This window comes from Rhinolophus sinicus, chromosome 17, assembly GCF_057876585.1.
Source record: "Rhinolophus sinicus isolate RSI-liver-muscle chromosome 17, RSI-T2T, whole genome shotgun sequence".
Classification (NCBI taxonomy): Eukaryota; Metazoa; Chordata; class Mammalia; order Chiroptera; family Rhinolophidae; genus Rhinolophus; species Rhinolophus sinicus.
The window spans coordinates 70,624,312-70,645,453 of record NC_142517.1 but is presented as its reverse complement, the minus strand read 5'-3'; the positions used below and the strand labels follow the sequence as shown (position 1 = coordinate 70,645,453).

The 21,142-nt window shown below is 37.6% G+C and overlaps 1 protein-coding gene across 25 annotated transcripts in view; it reads left to right on the top strand.

The window, feature by feature from the left end:
• The window catches only part of PHLDB2 (pleckstrin homology like domain family B member 2), a 229,646-nt gene that overhangs the window by 150,152 nt on the left and 58,352 nt on the right, over positions 1–21,142 (top strand). For all 25 annotated transcript variants that reach the window (XM_074332137.2, XM_088794210.1, XM_074332058.2 and 22 more), the window contains one exon: positions 17,942–18,325. In XM_074332137.2, coding sequence (XP_074188238.2) covers positions 17,942–18,325 — 384 coding nt within the window. The remainder of the gene's footprint in view (positions 1–17,941; positions 18,326–21,142) is intronic.

Genomic DNA, 21,142 nt, shown 5'->3' with positions numbered 1-21,142 from the left:
GTAAACATAGGCGGATTTCTCCAAGAACAGTGTGTCATTTCAATAGCGATAACTGCATTTTAGTTTTACATTAATAGTATATACATTACATTTTTAAAAATTGTTTCATAAATAAACCCATTAAAGTTGTACAAACTTTGCCAACATTTTAATATTTTATTATATCTTCATAGACTTAACTATTTGCACATATTATAAACCAAGGCAAATAAAGCTCCATTTCTGCAAAACTACAGTTTTTTAATTTCCACCAACTTTTGTTCCTCACAGTCTTCTTTCACAAATTGGAACAACTGAACACTTTAAGACAAAGGTACTTAACTTAAAGACATTGGAAATTATGTTTAAGCTGACAAATCAGAGAACGTAATTACTAATGATATAAAAAAGGTTGTCACAATTATAATTCAGTTTAGATGAGCACAAATTTTATATTTTTCTTAATCTTAAACATCATCTGGAAGTAATCTTAGCTTATCTTTTCAGTAAACTAATATAAGACATTTAAGAAGTTCAGATAAACTAACCTCTATGATAAAACAAATCCAACCTATTTAAAAATGGAATTACACTTCTGTTATACTGTACACTGATAAAATAAGGCAAAGACACAGATCTGTTTTTTAAAACCAGGTTATCAAATCAACCTGGCTTGTGTAAGCATTCACTTTAATCATGTAAACATGTTTTCTAAGGGAAAACATGCTTCTGAAGTCAGCAGTGTTGATGAGAAAGGTCTTTTTCTAAAAGGAGAACACATTAAAATGATGTGAATTTCATTTTATTTTCTTGGAATTTGGGAAACGTTAGATTTATTTAAATGCTTATTAGTCTTTATAAACTAATCAGAAGCAGTGGTCCTTTATTTTAATTTATTATTAACCTCAGGAGATAGGAAAATATTTCACCCACACACAGTGATTTCCCCCACCCCTCAGGAACAGAGACATAGACAGATAAAGAACTTATAGCATAAATTCCACAGCGTCAGCTACAGATCAAAAGTAAACACTGGAACACAAAATCTCACTGTTCCAGATCTCAAAAGGCTAGTCGCTTTTCCATTAGGCATAAAATATTGTCCTGATTTGAGCTCACAAATAGAAAAACAACAAACAAATGTTCAGTTATCTTTCATGTGAGCAAGACTAGATTCCGGTTCTACCCGACAGATCACCAAGTTTAAGTGGTCAGAACATAAAACCAGATTCCACTCATTGTTGCCACCAACGAGGATAATAACTGTTGGCTGTGTGCCAACCAAAATCCCAGTCAAACTTGACCAAGAATCAGAAACAAAAGCACAGAGTAAGAAAACAAAAACTTCAGAGAATACCGAGTCAGTGAAGGTAACGTTCTCCTGCCATTTGGGATATACTCCAGGAGCCAAGAAAAGCTCTGCCTGGGCTTCCAGCCCATGAGATATATTTTGTGAGCAATGTAATCAGTCCACTTGGACATTTCACTGGGACCTCCATATTGTCAAAGCATAATTTACAAAAAGATAAGCATAACTCTTGCACAAATAGATGCCAAAGATTTTTTGAATTCATTAACGAGGAAACCAAGGAGGATAAAGCTGGTTCATGAAGCATAATTTCTGTAGTATTTTTTAGTTTAGCTGAGATTATGACAGTGTTTCATTTCTTTTTATATATATATATATATACTTGTTTAATCTTTATTTGAAAACTCAAGATAATTATATTGATTATTAAAGATTGAACCCTAATTATGAACCGCCTAGAACGTATTAATGAGGCATAGGAATCCACTTGGAATCTACATTAAATAGCTGTGCTATTTCAACTGCTGTGCTATTTCAGATGCTTAAGTTTTTTTAAAAATAATTTTTCTTCAGTCTTTCTTGCTCTCAGCTGCCAAATATTGCTTTTGTCAATATGCCAGCCTTTTCCTTTTTCTTTTTTATGATTTTAGAAATCAGATAGCAAGCCTTGTTTAAAAATATTCCAACCTAAGAGTTACTAGGTATGAGGTCTTGAGAGGGTCGTGTGTGCATGAAGCACGTGCACTTCAGTTCGTCGACCTTGTGACATCCTTTAGAGCCGGTCAGTGGTCACTTATACTCCCTAGTTCTGACCTGTTTTCCAAGTAGGGGTAATGGATGAGGGCTGTCCAGTGGGCTGGGATGCTGATCCTTTGACTAAGTAGATGAGGCTAGAGAAGTCATTAGAAAGTAGGCAGAATATTATTTTAATCATCTCCTTCGATACCTGCATTCCTTCTAGTAATACAGAGGTGGTTCTCCATAGGGGCCAAGGCAGTTAAAATTATTTTTAAAAGAAAAGGGAAAAAAAAAGAAAAACTTGAAGCAAATCCTACTGCTGTTAAGAGCATTCATTTGGTTCCACTGCCAAAAGCATCTGTGTGCTATTGTGGAGAAGCCAGTGGACTCCCACAAATTGCTTTGTAGCAATCCAATATTTTCTTTCTGGCTGATGACAGTCATCTGTGGTGCCTTGATAAATAGCATTGTCGCCATTTAGAACTATGTAGAGCCACACTTGGCATTCATTTCTCAAACACGTTGTAATATGATGCCAGCTTTCATCCGGCACCATGGAATAAGGTTTTCTAACTTTTTACATGTCCTACCACCCTGAAGATAAGGTTGGCTTTCTTTCAAGGCACATATTAATATTTCCATGGTTGTTGTTAGTTGAATAGGTGAAATGTCTGGATCAACAATTCTCCACTGTTTGGGAGGTGTTTTTTTCCAATAGCTTTTCTGAAAGCAGTTTACAACTAAAGAATTTTAAATTGCAAGAGGCTGGGACCGTATCTATCTTGCTCACCACTATACATCTACCTCCCAGCCAGATTAGACTATGAGAAGCATTGCATACATGCTTTTGAGAAGAGTAAGTGAATGTTGATACCCATTCAAGACATTCATTCTGGCTGTCCTTATTCAGTGTGTAGGCTGCACCAATAGTTTCCAGCCATCCCAGCCTTAAGTTTTACATTTAGTTGTAGGTAACAGTCAGGCTCTATACAGAAGAATGCAAATACCTAAACATGAGTGCATTGTTTTTACTTCCAGAAATGGGGAAATTTCGTTCCAATTTCAATTAAAAAAGGAAAAGGTGAGAATGAGGTTTTTTTCTTTTTTTGAAAGTTGGTAGCATTCTTTGTAAGAATTCATGCTCTTCAGGATCAGGCAAAAACCAAGGCTTGTGTACTTTTGAGTAGACCATAGATCTAACGTTTCTAAAAATAAGTAAAAGTGTAATTGAACATATTTAAGTTATGGAATTTTATAAAATAAATGTATATGTGCTCTGATCTCCTTAAGGTGCTAAGATATAGATACTATTTTAAAGATCAGAGTGTAAACGGGTTTTATACTGCAGTTTTATAATTAGGAAAATTTGGGAACCCAAGAAGAGGGAACATTTTCAGGTGGAAGTTACTCTAACTATGTTGCTTCTTTCCCTACATCTTGCTGCCTATTCTTCAGTGACTCCTGACCCCAAATGAAAGTGGGCATTCAGACCTTTTCATATTGTAATTTGTTTTTTTCCCCTTCATATGATTTTTTTAAATTAAAGTTTATTGGGTGACAATTGTTAGTAAAGTTACATAGATTTCAGGTGTACAATTCTGTAATACATCATCTATATCTCACATTGTGTGTTTACCACCCAGACTCAGTTCTCTTTCCATCACTGTATATTTGATCCCAATTAACCTCTTCTACAACCCCTAGCCCCGCCCCTTACCCTCTAGAACCACTAAACTATTGTCTATGTCTGTGAGTTTTTGTTTCTTCATTTATTTGCCTTGTTCTTTTGTTGTTTTCAGTTTTATCTACCACATCAGTGAAATCATATGGTTCTCTACTTTTGTCAGACTTATTTCACTTAGCATTATAATCTCAAGATCCATCCATGTTGTTGCAAATGGTACTATTTCATCTTTTCTTATGGCAGAATAGTATTCCATTGTGTATATATACCACAACTTCTTTATCCATTCATCTATCGAAGGACATTTTGGTTGTTTCCATGTCTTGGCAACCGTAAATAAAGCTGCAGTGAACATTGGAGCACATATATCTTTATGGATAAATGTTTTCAGATTTTTTGGGTAGATACCCAGGAGAGGGATTGCTGGTTCATACGGTAATTCTATTCGTAATTTTTTGAGGAACCTCCACACTGCCTTCCGTAGCGGCTGCACCAGTCTGCATTCCCACCAACAGTATATGAGGGTTCCTTTTTCTCCACAGCCTCTCCAACACGTTACTATTTGTCTTGTTGATGATAGCCATTCTAACTGGGGTGAGGTGATATCTCATTGTGGTTTTTATTTGCATTTCTCTGATGATTAGTGATGTTGGCATTTTTTCATGTCTATTGGCCATCTGTATGTCCTCTTTGCAGAAATGTCTCCTCAGCTCCTCTGCCCATTTTTTAATTGGATTGTTTGTTTTTTTGTTGTTGAGTCGTATGAGTTCCTTATATATTTTGGATATTAGCCCCTTATAACAAAAGAAACCATCGACAAAAAAAAAGAGGCAACCAACTGAATGGGAGATTTTTTCATATTGTAAATTTGACAGCATTTCTTGGTTGGGTGCAGAATGGACAATATTAAGAGAATGCTTATTGTTGTGCAGCCATAACATTAATCTTTTTTTTCCCCCTAAGAAGAATGTGTTTGGAATGTGAAAGCAAGCTTAAGTACTGAAAACTATTGTGTCCTCTAGTCAGACTTGAAAGTCATCTCCTCTCTGATGTTGCCCTTCCTCTTGCTACATTCTGACTGTAGTTTTATTTATTTATTTGTTTTTAAGTATTTGCACTAGTGGGAAGTGAGCCAGTTAAACTGCAAATGGAGTGAGAGGTTGGTTTTCTAATCAAGTAAAGTTGGTGGCTCAAACTTTTAAAACAGGGTATTAAGAACTTGTGAATCTCTTGCTATATTCTGAGTCAGAATGTCCACTGTTACATTAATTGATTTAATCTTCAGATTTAGCATAAGCCTCATTTATTTCTGTGGAGCCTTGCTTTCCTTAGCTCTAATGTTTGAAACAACCAGTCAATTCTTTGCCATCCTCTGTCGTCTTTCACTTTTATGCCTTGTTTGGATGGTTTATACAGTCTAGCTGAGAAATACAGTGCGAGCCAGAAGTGTGAACCACGTAATTTAAATTTTTCTTATGTTAACAGAAATAGAATTATAATATATTGAACAGCACAGGATTAGATTGATGATGCTATCGCCTAAATAAGCTATCCATTCTCTGAGCCAACTTCTTTTATTTCTAATAAAGTAAGAGTAAATCTATAACTAGTGGGTAATATAAAGAAGACTTATTTATGGTCAGATCACCTTGAGTCACTAGAGACTAAAGACTTTATATATCTTTTAAATAGCAAATCGCTGGCATATGTAGATGTTCAGTATATATTGACGTGATTAGTGATTAGGGAATTAGGATTGTCAACTCTACCCAGTTAACTGAGAATAAAAACAGTTATCACATCTTTTTTTCCCTTCTTCAACTGGAGGGGCTAGGAAGGTAATGGGAAAGGGAAAAATAGTGCTTGGTAATAATCTAGTGACTCCACATTGGGCAAACACAGTCTATTCTGTGTTACAATAGTTTATGACAGTTTCTATATATATTTGAAAGCAAACCCTAGGTTCTTGTTACAGTGGCAGTACAAGCTATTGCCTCTTGATGGTGCCACACATTTAAAAATCCCTGATTAGAACTAAGGGATGTGTGCTTTGAATCTTGCTTAGCATAGTTTAGCATTCTTGGGCTAAATGCTGATATATAAAAAGTAATTGAGACTAAAAGGAGGCCCTGTATGCCACCATGTTGGTTATGAAAATAGTGATTCTTTTTTAAAAATGATGAATTGGTACATGAAGACTCATTATTAAATAAGAAATAAAGCTCATAAACAAAATTCATAGAAAAACGTACAAACTAGATGAAAATTCAAAATACAGTATATCTATACCAACAGGCACATGGGAATGGGATGATCAGGGAGGACCATTGATATGCCATGGGAAAAGTGATCCCTGTGTTTATTTTTAATTACTTAGTATCTCTAAATTAAAAGCCATTTATGATCTACCTTTTAAAAATTTCTCGTCAAATAATAGGTTTATGACGGTACTGGCTAATTCTCATAATGAAAAATTTTCTTTCCCAGTTGTAGAAAAGTTTACAGAAATATTTGATATGAAGAATATTTTTAAAATTTGAGATTTGTTTTCAGTACTAAACAGGTATTATATAATACAACATTCATCACTTTTTCAACAGAAGAATTTTGATTCAACCATCTGAATGTGTATGTTAAGACCTATTAGAAGGCACTTTATAAAAAAAAGTTAATTATCTTTTTATTTTGAGGTAATTGTAGATTCACCTGCAATGATAAGAGATAATTCAGAGATCCTGTGTGTCCTATACCCAGTTTCCTCCACTGGTAACATCTTGTCAACTATAGTACAATATCACAACCAGGATATTGAAGTAGATACAGAAAGTTCTAACACTACAGGGATTTCTCCCATTGCCCTTTTATAGCCACGCCCACTTTCCTACTACCCTCATCTTTCTTAATCTCTAGCAACCACTCACCTGTTTTCCATTTCTGTAATTTTGTCATCTCAAGAATATAGCATAAATGTAATCATATGCTCTCTAACCTTTTGAGTTTGGCTTTCCTCACTCTGCTTAATTCTCTGAAGATTGGGCCAGGTTGTTGCATGTTATCGCCTCTTCTTCTGCTCCAAATCTGGGGCATACATGGCAAAAGAAATCCCAGGGGACTCATTTCTGTGTTTTTTTCCCTTGGGTCCTATTTCCTCTCTGATTTGCTGCTCTTTCTCCATATTTCAGAGTTTTCTTGTGTTTGTATTATATACTGTAAAATGTTTAGGGTTCTTAGTTGTACTTAGTGGGGGGGAGTAGGAAAAAGTACCTCCACCGTCCTCCCAAAAGTGGAAGTCAGTGAGATCTGTGTTTCAGTCCACAACAGCCAAGGATTTTGCTCTGGTGAAGTCTAATTGACTGCAAGGGGGAAACCTTTCTGTGGGGACATGTTCTGTGAAAGAATTTGGGTTTGGAAAAATTGATGTTTCTCACTCAAAATTGCTAAAACCATATCCCAGCTCTGGAATTGTAATTTATATTTCAAGAAAAGACAACTTTGAGAAAATGCTATGTAAAATGAAAAGGAACAAATTTTTCAGACATTATTTTTCATTTTAATTATAGAATAACAGAGCTGGAATTTTGGAAAGCTGTCTTTTCCATCACATCACAAAGTTGTCCTGGGAGAAAGGAAAATGTAATTACTTGTTTAACATCTCAAATGTAGAAAGAAGACATGTCTTGCTCATTTTGCATTTCTATGCATAAAACTCTGTAGTATACTATTTTAATAAATAGTATTTCCCATGTGATATATCTCGCATAAATAGATGCATCACAATACTTTCAGTTAATATGTGATAGTCCATGCTCCTTTTTTTTACATATAAACTTTACTACTTTTTTACTTTATCAACTTCTTTATGCATAAAAAAAGTTCCTTATACGAGGTGTGACAATTAAGTTCACGAACTTGTTGCAATGATGTTGCTAAACTTTTTTTGATATCAGAGTGTTATTCATTATGAATTTATACCAACTGGACAAACAGTTAACCAGGTTTACTATTTGGAAGTGCTGGATAAGCCATGTGAAAAAGTTAGATGACCTGAACTTTTCACCAGTTCATGGCTCTTTCTTCATGACAATGCACTAGCTCACATGGCACTGTCTGTGAGGGAGTTTTTAGCCAGTAAATAAATAAATGTACTGGAACACCCTCCCTACTCACCTGATCTGGCCCCCATGACTTCTTTCTTTATCCGAAGATAAAAAAATATTGAAAGGAAGACATTTTGATGACATTCAGGAAATCAAGGGTAATATGACAACAGCTCTCATGGCCATTCCAGAAAAAGAGTTTCAAAATTGCTTTGAAGGGTGGACTATATGCTGGTGTCAGTGTATAGCTTCCCAAGGGGAGTGCTTCGAAGGTGACCATAGTGATATTCAGCAATGAGATATGTAGCACTTTTTCTAGGATGAGTTCGTGAACTTAATTGTCTGATCTCATATATTTTAGGATAGATTTTTCAGAAGTGAAGATTCAGTTTAAGGTCTTGTGCATTGGTTTTTATTAAACAAAATAAAGTATTACATAAAATTCTAAAAGGATTTTAAAAAGGATTTATAGACTAGGGTCTTTCGGGCAAATAAACAAGATCCTCTGGAAGTTAATTAAGCCTATGTGAAAATGTAAACAAATGACTTTTGTCATGTTTTCTTTAAAGGTGGGGAACAACAGCATAATTTCTTTAACAGAAGAAACTCAGGCACCATGTAGATTTTCTTTTGAAACACTGTCCAGGTTAAGAAGAAAAATATCTGGAATATTTTTCTTAGACACTATATGGAAATTAAGATGATACTGATCACATGAATTTTCTGTCTTTATAACCAGTGTTTTTCAGTTTATAGGGAGAAGTGCATTATTTTCCCCTTTATATTATCTTAGTTGAGTCACTGATGTTACAAAGTCATTCATAATTGGCATTTGTTTTTCAGATAATATATTTTAATATTTTAAGAACAGTTCACCTCAACCCTAATATTAATAGTTTATAAAAGTGAAACTCTCATAATCCTCATGTCTACCCATTGATTTTAAATGGCAAAATCATGCAAAGAGGAATTAGGAAAAAGACTAAAATGCAGAAGATCCTAGTTAGATGGCCATTGTGGTGAGAGATGAACTTGTTTGCCTAACAAATGCAAGTAATAATGAGAGGTGGAATAAGCAAGTTGAGAAAACATTCTTGGGTTAAAAGTAATAGGATTAATTCAGTCAAGTGATAGTATTTAAGGACATGCTTGATGTAAATGAAAATAAATATAAACATTATCCCAGCATGTATATGTATTATATATAACCTGTATAATTATAACATTATATATTATTAAATTATTAAATATGTTAATAATTAAGCCTATTTAGTGAATGTTAATAATTAAATATATTCTATACTTATTTTATATTCATATGTATACATTTTAAAGTTCAAGTTCCTTCTAAATAGGGACACAGCTAGAACTAGTAATAGGGGTAAGCAGGTTTAAGGGAGATGTTGACACACTGGTGAGTAATAGTAATTTTTTAAAAAATGATCAGGAGTGTGAGGAATTGATTTATGAAGTAAGATTAAAAGAACTGAATAGCCTTGTATGAGCATGAGCAAAGGTAGGATATGGTAAGGTCCTCAGGTATCTGAATGATGCAGGCACCGCCTGATGCTCTCTGGAGTTAAGGTGGAGCCAGGGGTAATGTGCAATAGAAATCTAGGTTTCCTGTCAATTGTCAAGTGTGTGCACTAGATAGGAGAATGGATTTTTTGGAAGGTAGCTCTTTCTAGAAGCTACCCTGCTGGATTTAATGTGCTGTAGGGAATATTTGTTGCTCTGTATTAGTGGGGATAGAGGGACCAAATGTCAGTGAGACTGAAAAGATTTCTTCTTCCCTGGGTTGCTGTGGCAACTGGGCAGAGTTCTCCTGCCAGGAGCTCAGGCACGTGATCCACCAAGGGGAAGGAATTTGGGGCAGTGAAGGATTTTTCTCTCCTTCCAGATTGCCAGACAAATCCCATAGATTTGTGAATTTTTCAGGGAGACATTTTGTTGCATAACATATTTTTCCTATATTTCCTTTCCCTGGATGTAATTGGGTTTGGTTTTGAGGTTTGCTTGTTAACCTGTATTAGAGATGGTTCTCTAGGACCACAAGACAAGTACTTATTTCACTTCAAATTTTTGACGGAAATTATCTCTAATTGTGGTTAACAAACACTAAGCACCTGCTATGTGACAGGCACCAACTTTAGATTTCATGGTATAAAGTATATAATATATTCTCTAACACACTCCCTTGTCGAATTCTCCCAAGAACCCTACGGTAGGTGCCAATCTTAACCATCTCTGTTTTAGAGACCAGGTAATAGAGACTTGAAAGGTTGAACTTAATGAGAACTTCTGTGGTGTAGGTCTGGTAAATGCCAGAACTTCAAATCCAAATCCTTCTTCTTTCCGTATAATCAAGCTTAGACACTTAGAAATTCTGCTCTGAATGTCCAGTGGTTCTGTGGGAGACAAAAGTCAGTTTACCCTACAACCATTACAACATTTACATTACAGAGAGCAGCCCTGAGCTTCCTTCAAAAAGAGTCCTGATGTCTTTATTTCAAAGCACTTCTCCTATTTCTGGTCACTTTCCTCCTAATTTTCCTGGAGGAGTGGGAGGTGCTCCTTCTCTTACAGGATGTCTGTCCAATAGGCACAAAGGCAGGACACACTGTTCCCGAGTGCAAAGGGCTGGGAATGATGGGGAGTGAAGTGTCCAGCATGGTCAACTTCTTTGAGATGGGGAATGTATGTGTGTGTGTGTGTGGGGGGGGGGGGGGGTGCAGGGGGAGGCTGTAAAGGAAAGTGGGGAAATAGAAGAGTAGATTACAGAGTAATATAAGGATAATTAAATATTTTTTTGAGGGGGGAGGTTTGAGTACATTTTAAAACAGAGGGAAGGAGTCAAGAGAGAGGAAATAAGAGTGTAGGAGAAGGGATAATTGAGATATCCTACAAGGATAGTGAGAGGCAGTGGTGCAATGGTGCAGGCAGTTAGCCTGAGGGATTAGCCTGAGGTATCCTCCTTAGATATGAGCTAATATAGTGTTTATCTTGTCCCAGACACCATTTTAAATGCTAGCCATATATATCTAGAAAGACTTACAGAACCCACTGAAAGCTATTATAGTCACAATTATCTTTTATTACAGGGAAAGGCTATAGATAAAGATCAGCCAAAGGAAGAGACTCATAGGGCACAGTCAGGCTGTTCCAAATGTGAAGCTTCCACTTTCCTCTCCCTGTGGCGTCCGGGTGCGTTACTCTACCCACATTGGTGTGTGACAATATGCATGAATATTGCAACCGGGGAAGCTTACCTGAGCTTTGCTGTCAGAGAGTTTATTGGAACTTCATCACATAGGCATGATTGATGGATTGTCCCTGTGGTTAATCTCTGTTTCCTGGTTGACTGATACCACGTGACCCAAAACCTCTACTCTAAATCACATGGTTGGTCTTTTTGGAGTGGCCAGCTTCCACCCTAAGAGTATCAGATGCAGCCAACTTTGCCCTAAACAAAAACACTCTTCTTGGGTATGACATAGATTACCTTCCAGACGTCAATAGCAAAGCCTAGACCTCTCTTTGTGCATGGCCAGATTCTTTATTACACAGTACGTAACTAAGCTTCCTTTAGTAGAATCCCTGAGTCCGTCATCTCCAACTTTGGGCGAGTTATGATAATTACCCAGAAGTGGGATTACTGGGCCCTTCTTTGTCTCTTGTTATAGCCTTTGTTTTAAAGTCTATTTTGCCTGGTATAAGTATTGCTACCCAGCTTTTTTTTTTCAGTTCCATTTTCATGAAATGTCTTTTTCATCCCTTTAGTTTCAGTCTGTTTATGCCTTTCGATCTGAAGTGAGTCTCTTGTAGGCAGCATATGTAAGGGTTTTGCTTTCTTATCCATCAGCCCTCCTATGTCTTTTGATTGAAGCATTTAATCCACTTAACATTGAAAGGAACTGTCGTAGATATGTAGTATTGTCATTTTATTATTCAGATTTTTTATCTTTTTTTTCATCTTAAAGAATTCCCTATAAAATTCCTTGTAATACTGGTTTGGTGGTGATGAACTCCTTTAGCTTTATCTTGTCTGGGAAGTTCTTCATCTGTCCTTCAATTTTAAATGATAGCCATACTAGATAGAGAAGTCTTGGTTGTAGGTCCTTGCTTTTCATCATTTTGAATATTTCATTCCAATCCCTTCTGGTTGTAAAGTTTCTGTTGAGAAATCAGCTGACAATCTTATGAGAGCTCCCTTATAAGTTACTAGGTGTCTTTCCCTTGCTGCTTTTAGGATTCTCTCTTAGTCTTTAAACTTTGCCATATTAATTATGATGTGTCTTGGTGTTGGCCTCTTTGGGTTCATCTTGTTTGGGACTGCGTTTCCTGGACTTGTATGTCTATTTCCTTCTGCAGGTTAAGAAAGTTTTCAGTCAATATTTTTTCAAATAGGTTCTCAGTCCCTTGCTCTCTCTCTTCCTCTGGTGCCCCTATGATGCAAATGTCGTTATGCTTGTTGTTGTCCCAGAGGTCTCTTAAACTATCCTTATTTTTTTTTCCTATTCTTTTTTCTTTTTGCCATTCTGATTGGATGTTTTCTTCTACCTTGTTTTCTAAATCACTGATTTGATCCTCTGCTTCATCTAGTCTGCTGGTGATTCCTTTTAGTGCGGTCTTCATTTCAGTTACTGTATTCTTCACTTCTGGCTCATTTTTTTTTTTTTTTTTTTTTTTATGGTTTCTATGTCCTTTTTTATGGTTGTTGACTTTTGTTGAAGTTCTCATTAAGGTTCTTGAACATCCTTATAACCATTGTTTTGAATTCTGTATCTGGTAGGTTGCTTGCCTCCAATTCGTTTAGTTCTTTTTCTGGAGTTTTCTTCTGTTCTTTCATTTGGGACATGTTTCTTTGTTTCTTCATTTTGGCTGCCTCTCTGAGTTTGTTACTATGTATTAGGTAGATCTGCTATGTCTCCCAGCCTTGGCCAGGTGACCGTATATAGTAGGTGCCTTGTGGTGCCCTGGCACAGTCTCCATGGTCACCTGTGCTAGGAGCTCCAGGGATGTCCCTTTTGTGGGTTGTGTGCCCTCCTGTTATATTTTAGCGTTGATTGCTGCTGGCATGTCAGAAAGTGGGATTGGCCCTCAGGCTGACTGGCTGGGAGGTTTGGCCACATCCATAGCTTAGGGTTGTGCAGGGGGCTTACCCCATTGGTTGTGCAGGGGGCTTACCCCAGTAGGCTCTGGTGCCTGTTGAGACCACCCTTTGTGTGTGCCACTTGTGGGACTAATTGGGTAGTGCTCTACTGTGGTCTGAGCCAACCTCCAAGTATGTTGGTTCTGGGGCTTCTTGCAAGGGGCTCCAGTCCAGTCCCAGGTCACCCACTACCTGTGACCAGCCAGAGACTATCTGATAGGAGCTGCAGAGTGATCCATGGTTGTTTGATGCTGTGCTAAACCTGGAGGCACATGGGAGAGACCACACTGCAAACCAAGGATGACTGCCACCAGTACCCAGCCTGGGGTAGCTCTGCAAAAAGCCCAGACACCCAAGGCCTGCTGCCACCTGCCAGCTCTCTTAAAGTTCAGCTGTTGATAAAGCATCATGCAGTACGCAAGTTGGGTGAGACAGGGTCTCAGTGAGTCGCCAGAGTGGGACAAGTTGTGTTTACCAGGTTAATGTAGATTATGGTTTGTTGCTAGTGTTGATCCTGGAGCTACTTAGCAAAAGTCTCAGAGCACACTGAGGCCAGTTGTCACCCACCTGGGTCCTGCAGACCCCAATAGTTTTCCAAGAAAGAGTGCAATGTGGGCAGGGCAGGGCTGGCTGCTCCCTAAGAAAGTGCCTCTGGTGTTGGGTAGGGCAGGTTCCCAGTCAGTCAGCAGGGTGTATCTGCGGAGCTCACTAGGCCAATCAGATTCAGATTTGGCTGTGTGGGGGTGGGCCCCACACAAGAAATATGGCGCCTACCTGATGGCTGCAGGGGAAGAAAACTCCACGCAGGGCAAATGGCAACTGTCCTTCAGTCTTTTCTCCAAAGCCAAACACCTCAGTCTCTCCCCATATGTCTCTGATGCCTCCTGAGTCACTGTCCCTCTGCCAGAGCCCAGGGTGAGTGACTGTGAGCAAATGAGTCTCTGTGTGGGCCTTTTAAGAGGACATCTGGGTCCCACTTGGATGGTCAGAATCCCTACTGTTTTTCACAGCCAGATGTTGTGGGGGCTCCTCTTCCTGGAACCAGTACTCTCAGCTGGGGAGACCAGTGTGAGGCTGGGGTCCCTTGCTCCTTCAGGGGGAACCTCTGTGGCCGAGATATTCCTTCCAATTTTCAACCACCACACAGAGGCTCGGGACCCGCCAGTTTCACATCCCCGTCCCTCCAAACAGTCTCGATGTAGCTTCTTCTTTATATCCTTAGTTATAAAACTTCTGTTCATCTAGACTTCAGATGGTTCTTCAGGTTGATTATTCCATAGTTTAGTTGTAATTGTAATGTGTTAATGGAAGAAGGCAGGCACAGCATTTATCTACTCTGCCATCTTGGATCTCTGTTTTCTTTAACTGATAACCTATGTGTGCCTTCTGTTAAAGTTCTGAGGGTAGAAATGCTGTCTTTTTTGATCTGTGTATCCCTAGCATATTACGGGGCAGTGAGTAACTTAAAAGATCTTTGTTGAACTGGAGATTATGGACATATTGAATCTCTAGGGTTACTAGTAGAGAGAAGTGAAGTCATACTTATCAGGCACAATAGAGCCTCTTTGGAAAAAACAATCTTATCAGTTACAACGGTTGCTCTTAAGAACAAACAATCTCCTTTCAACTAAATTATTTCTGACCATTGAAGATTAACCCTCTGTTTTATGTAATAAATGACCCAACATGTTTAATTCTAACAGAAGGATTTTTAAAAAGATTTCACCTATGCTTCAGTATCAGGAAGTGGTTTTTTGTGTAATTTATTTCTGCATTGTATTTATAATCTTATGGCCTAGACTGACTGCAATTGATTACAAGGAAATGTGATGGTTTTAGGAGATGGATGAGGGCGGTGAACTGCAGTGGGGCAATGCCAGACACATTCCTCTGAAAAAGAAAAAAAGTTCTGAGGTTAAAAAAACACATGCACTCAGCCCACAGCTTTAAAACAAAACAAAACAAAAAAACCCTGAGGGAAAGAATTGCACACCATTTTCGTCAGGTTTATTTCTTAAGATCTCGTGTCCCCTTCAAAGATTTCTTTGATATATGTGGTATATGGAGATGAAAGAAAGGGAGAATGGAGAGGGAGAAAAAACTTTGAAATAATTTGATTCTAAGTGACCTGCTCTTTAAATCCTTAGTAGCAATGTGTTGGATCATGTGGATGTTTAGGTCCTGTACTGGTGGCTTTTCAGAAGACTGACCAGTGGAATGCTGGTTTGGAAAGATGGTAGGAATTGGAGATCTCAAAAAGGATAGCCTCCCAATTCAACAGACAGCCAGGTGAAGCACCAAAGAAAATTGAGTTTCAGGTAGTTTTCTTATCCTCGTTTGTGCTTGGTGTTCCAGCATATTTATTACACTTGATCTTAGCCAAAAGGCCGAGAAGCGATTCCAGCATATTTATTAATAGTGCCCTATTTGATTCGCAAAGTCTCCTGGTCTGGAGGGTTGCCCTGGTTTTAGGTCACAGAGTAGAGAATATTGGCATGATGAATGGAAAGGAACAAGACTCTGGATTGAAGAGGACTCAAGGGAGAATTATTTTCTGAGGGTAAATTCTGTTCAGGGTTTTCCTTAAAAGGTTTCTTGTAATGCTTTCTGAAATGCCTTGCAGACTTTCTTCTGATGCACTTATCATTGGTTTATTTTTCTTTGCTGCTGCTTTTACAGGACTAGTGTGTCTCAACAAGGCCTGGATTTCTATTAGACTAATGGACAACAGTGCTGTGTGTGTGTGTGTGTGAGAGAGAGAGAGAGAGAGAGAGAGAGAGAGAGAGAGAGAGATTCAAGACTGGACAGATTGGCTGTGAATGGGGTGACAAGAATAGAGAGAAGCACATACCAGTAGACCAAACTTCCTGTGCACAAGTCTTTGGATGCTGCATTTCACTCTCTGAAATAGCATTCATCTTAAGGCTGGGATCATTTATTCCCTCTGGAATTAAGCAATAGCACTGGCAGCAAAAGAAACTATTTTGGGAAGGAGATGTGGGAAGAATTTTGCTATGTATTACAGGCTAGGCAGAAGTACTACCTTTCATGCTTTTGAAGACCACACTCTTCCTTAGAGCCCTGCTAACTGGAAATTGACAACTTTCAGATAATCCCAAATGTAAATAATGTCCAGGCTAATTAATGTGTACACACTATGATCTAAAAAGATTAGTAAAGACCGAGTTTAGATGCTATGACTTCGTTCACCTAAGAGTAGAAATAGCACTTTCTTTTGGAGATTAGCCTCTAAAGTAGATGTTGTTGAAAAGGGGTAAAACATTATATCTTGTTCCTGTCCCCCTCCTCACATATGCCCACTCTTCACATACTGCAGATTGTTTCTTCATATTCCCGTGTAGACTTTTCTGGATTTTTGAAGAAGTTTAAAATAAAGTAAAGCAATGAAGGCCGAGTGCGCGTCCCCCCCTCCCCCCACTCCCTCCCCATAAAGCTGAGGTGGGTAGGGCTTGGCAGCTGGTGGCAGCTGCGGAGATAAATAAGCACCAGGGCTCCTGGATGGACAGGGTGCAGAAGCGCCTAAGATGAGGTTGTGTGGCTATGTGTGCCTGCTGTTGGAAGAGGCCATGAGGACGGAGCTGCAGATGGATTCCAGTTCAGGCAGTGAAAGGGAGGTGGGGGCTTATAGGAACCAGTTTAATAGTTCTATTAAGCTACTGCTTTTTCTGTTTGGGAGGGGTGGTATTTTAGAGGAGAAATAAAACTCAGATGCAACGTAAATGACTTCCACCTCGTCATTTAATGAATGTATTTTATGAAAACCAGGGAATTATGTTGGTCTGTTCCTATTTGACTTTTCTATTTGACACTCCTTTGACGAATAAAGAGCAAACTGCCTTCAGAATTTTGTCTTTACAATTTGCTGCCATTAGAAATTGAAAACAGCAGCCCAGTGCTGTTTTAAATTTTTTCTATTTTGTTACTGATAACTAGTTTGGAAAATGTTTTTCTCTGGAAGGATTGTGAATTGTCTTTTCAGTGTGGGAGCTGTAATCACAACGGATGTTTTCTGTTTTTTGTTTTCTTTCCACTTTGGCATTGGAATTAAGGTGAGAGGTGAAGATGTTGAGACTTCCCAATCCAAACAGTGCTGTCTAGACTTATGATAAGCATTTCGTAAGTTATATATCATTATTCAAAAATATAATAGTCAATTTATTTAAAGTCAAGAATCAGTGTTTGGTACCATTAGAGACAGCAATGGCCTATATATTGATCTTATTTTCCAGCTAAAGGAATCAAAGATTTAATTATCTCAGAATTTGAAATACATTGATGTCTTTCTATCTGGACATGACATGAAATGTTCATTTTCGTGTAACATTCCCACTTTTTAAAAATCATTTAAATTACTCATGTGAGACATTGGTGGAAAAATACCTTTACATGGTGATAAGACTTAAAAAAGGGTTTTGAAAATTTTGAAGCATTTCAAGAAAAACATTAAAGGCCCAGTTATGCCTTTTAAATTAAAAGATTCTTTAAGTAGCACTTTTCTTTTTGTGTGTCTAACAGTAGAATAATATTTCTATGGGAAGTTAGAGAGTTAATTTTAAGTGCAAATATTAAGTCTATAGTGATGAAGGATCCAGATATTGTTGAAGGTAGGTAGGTGGAAGGAAGTGGAGTGAAGATTTTGAAAAATAGAGATTAAGAAAAACTATTAAAGTACGTGGAGACTTGATAAATCAAGAAAAAAGCTTACTGAGTGCTGTCACATGCTAGGATCGGCACTGGGATATACAAATAAAGGGGACAGCCAGAACTGAGATTAACCCGAGTGTCATCTGGATTCTTCAATGCATCCATCAAAGATGATGGAAAAATCATCACCAGCCAATTGTCTGAGGATTTCTGTGTGGAATGAAATCACCGGTGGTCCCAGCCTCTTTAGTCTTTTTATTTGGAGTTGTCTCCATTCTCATAAACCCACTGACCTCCCTCTCCCCTCTGTGTTCTAGGAGAGACAGCGTCTGGAGACGATCCTCACCCTTTGTGCTGAATACACAAAGCCCGACAGTCGCTTGTCCCCTGGCACCACCGTGGCAGATGTGCAGAAAATCAATAAGGAGCTTGAGAAGCTGCAGCTCTCTGATGAGGAATCTGTGTTTGAAGAAGCCCTGGTGAGCCCTGATGTCAGATACAGGTGCCACCTGAAAGGCTCCGTCCACGATGCAGACTTGGCAGTCTTCGGGAGCCTCAGTCAGAGCAGTGCCAGCTTCCTTTCCCCCAGGAGCGTCAGAAATGAGGAACTGCTCAGGGACCCCAGCAGGACACCCCCACCGCCACCCTCGGCCTTTCTGAAAGCTTCCAACGAATCCACTTACCTAAGTATCCTACCAAAGGTAAAGGCAGCAGAGCGCGGAGACTGGGATTGGGGCCTAGGACTTTGCATCTGCATTGGCCTAGAGACTAGAGGCTTTGTCATGCTTGTTTCCCAAAATCTTTTCAGAGAAGCTGCAGTTTAAGAGGTAATTAGCAAGATGCAGCAAATTACTGTTTACTATAAAGTAACAAATTTGCACTGTATGAAAATATAGCAGTACAGCAAAGTAAAAAGAAAAGTTTCTCTTTATCCTGTCTCCTCCCAGTAGTACACCTGAAAGATAAACACAGTTAAAGTGTTTTATGTGCTTTCCTAATGTTTCTATGCATATACTGGTGTAGACACACGTATACACACACATAGCGTTCTGCACTTTTTCCCCTTCACCAAATGTCTTGAGCATCTTTGCATATTAGTAGTATACACAGCTTCACCTCATTCATTTTAATGGCTGACTAGTGTTGTATTGTTTGTTTCCAGATTTTTGCTAATAAAATCTATATGAAGCAAATATTCTAGGACATAGATATATATGTATTTGCACAATTGTGCAGATGTAATCTGCACTAAATCCACTATGTCCACTCAACGTGGAATTGCTAGGTCAAAGAGTTTGTATATTACTCATTTTAATCAGTATTTCCAAATTTTATACTCTGAAAAGACTGTATTTCCAGGTTACACTTTCACAAAGAGTTTATTTTATGAGAGCACCTTGTTCTCCATACGCTCGCCAATGCTGTATATTATTTAAAATTTTCAGTTTGCTAAGTTAATAAGTGTTTTAATTTACTTGTCTTTATGCATGAAATTGCATATCTTTTCATATTTTAGTTATTAATTTGTATTTTGACCCACTTATTTGTGTTCTTCACGCATTTTTTAATGTCTTGTTTTTATTGAGTAATAAGAACTATTTGTGGTAAGGTAATTAATCTTTTATCATGAGTGGTAACTTTGACTTTTGACTTTATGATTTTTTTTGACATGTAAGAATTTTAGGTTTATATGTCATCATAATTATTATTCCGTCTCCTTTTTGTTTGCTGATTTAAAAATGTCTTCCAGAGTTGAGGATTTTTTTAAATAGAGTTCAAGGAAAATCTTTTGATGTTATTTTTTTTCACACAAGTTAAGACTGTTTTATTTATGAAATTTAAAAAAAAAAAATATTCCCCTACCTGTTTTCTAGGAAAAATTTAAGAGCGTTTACAATACAAGATATACATTTTATTATTATAAAATTTGAACACCAAGATAGTAAATAACGGAAAAGCAGATACCTGAAAAGTAGGTACCATAATCACAAGAATTTATTTAAGGATAAAAGAGACTAATTAATTAATTAATTAAAGTAACTGACCATTAAGTTCAATTCTGAGATTCTTGGCAATCATAGGCAAAGAACCAAAAATAAAAAAGATACATTAGTTATATTTTTGTTATAAAAAAGTACATCTACTGATTCTTTAAGAGAAAGACTTTCTCATAGTGCTAAATTCTGGAGGTAATTTATCACATGGAGGAATTTGTGTGTTTGTTTTTATTTTCGTGTGTTTGGCTACAACAAGACTTTTTCTTGTTGAACATCGTTGAATGCCCCTGGTCAGAAGTCCTTACCTATACCTATTGATTTCTCCCATCGTATACATTGGCACTCTGGACTGTTGGATCCCTTCTTTCTTCTAATGACCACATGTATCTTACTAATTCTCAATGGAGAGTAATTCTGAATAGGACATTTGTCTCTATTCAAAAAGATGCAACTGTTAGAAACTAGGATCTGGAGGTGGGAGGTGCGGGGTGGAATCCAGCATTGTTGATGTTCAGGCAAAGTAAATGACCCATCTTTTGAAAATTTGACCTGTTGTCATCAGACATTGGGTTTCCTCAGAAATCCTTCGCCACCTTTTTATCTTAAATCTTTCACATTACTCGCTTCGTGAAGATCTGCTGGATTTTGTTAAGACGGTAAGCTGTGTGCTCTCTCTAAGGACTGCCATTTTGGAGACAGAGTTCCTCCTGAAGAGGGCTGTGACAAGAAAGCTGTTGGTGTGTAAGTGAGCAGATCATGACAGATGTTTTTCGTTGCTCAAATTTGCTTTTGTGGAATATGGCCGGAGTTCTCTGAAACTAGGAGCAGCCTCCATGTGGCAGGGTAGAAGAATGTGCCTGCCCTGGAACTATCAAGGCAGGATAGGAACTATCAAGGGCACCTCTGGTTACCACACTGCAGCTCAGAGAGAGTGCAAGTGAGGTGGCGATGGGTTCCAGGGAATAAGCTTTTCATTTAATTCTTTTTGAAGACAGACATATATTGCATCAAGACAGGAGATAAAAGAATCTTAAAAAAAAAAAAAAAAAAAAAACTTGACCATTTGTTCTAGATCTCTTCTTCTTTGAGTAATCTACTTACTGAATTATTTACTTAACAAAGTACAGTGTTGTTATTTATCAGTTTAAAGGTCATTGGAGAAGAGAGAAATGTGTAAAATACTCTATGCAGATTTACGAAACAAAGATTTTAATATTTAAGAAACTAGAGATTTACCATTCTGGAACTTGCTTTACGTAACACTTAAAGATGCAGATGACCTTGGAAATATGCTAATTTTAATTAGTTTTTGTTAACCTATCTACCACCACCTCAGGTGAAAGCTGAGAATAGCTCACTCTTCTCTTTTTTATTGAGATATGCAGTTTTATTGAGATATAATTGATATAAGCACTGTGGAAGTTTAAGGTGTACAGCATAATAACTGGACTTACATATATTGCAAAACGGTTAGCACAATAAACTTAGTTAACATTCATCACCTCATATAGTTACAAAAAA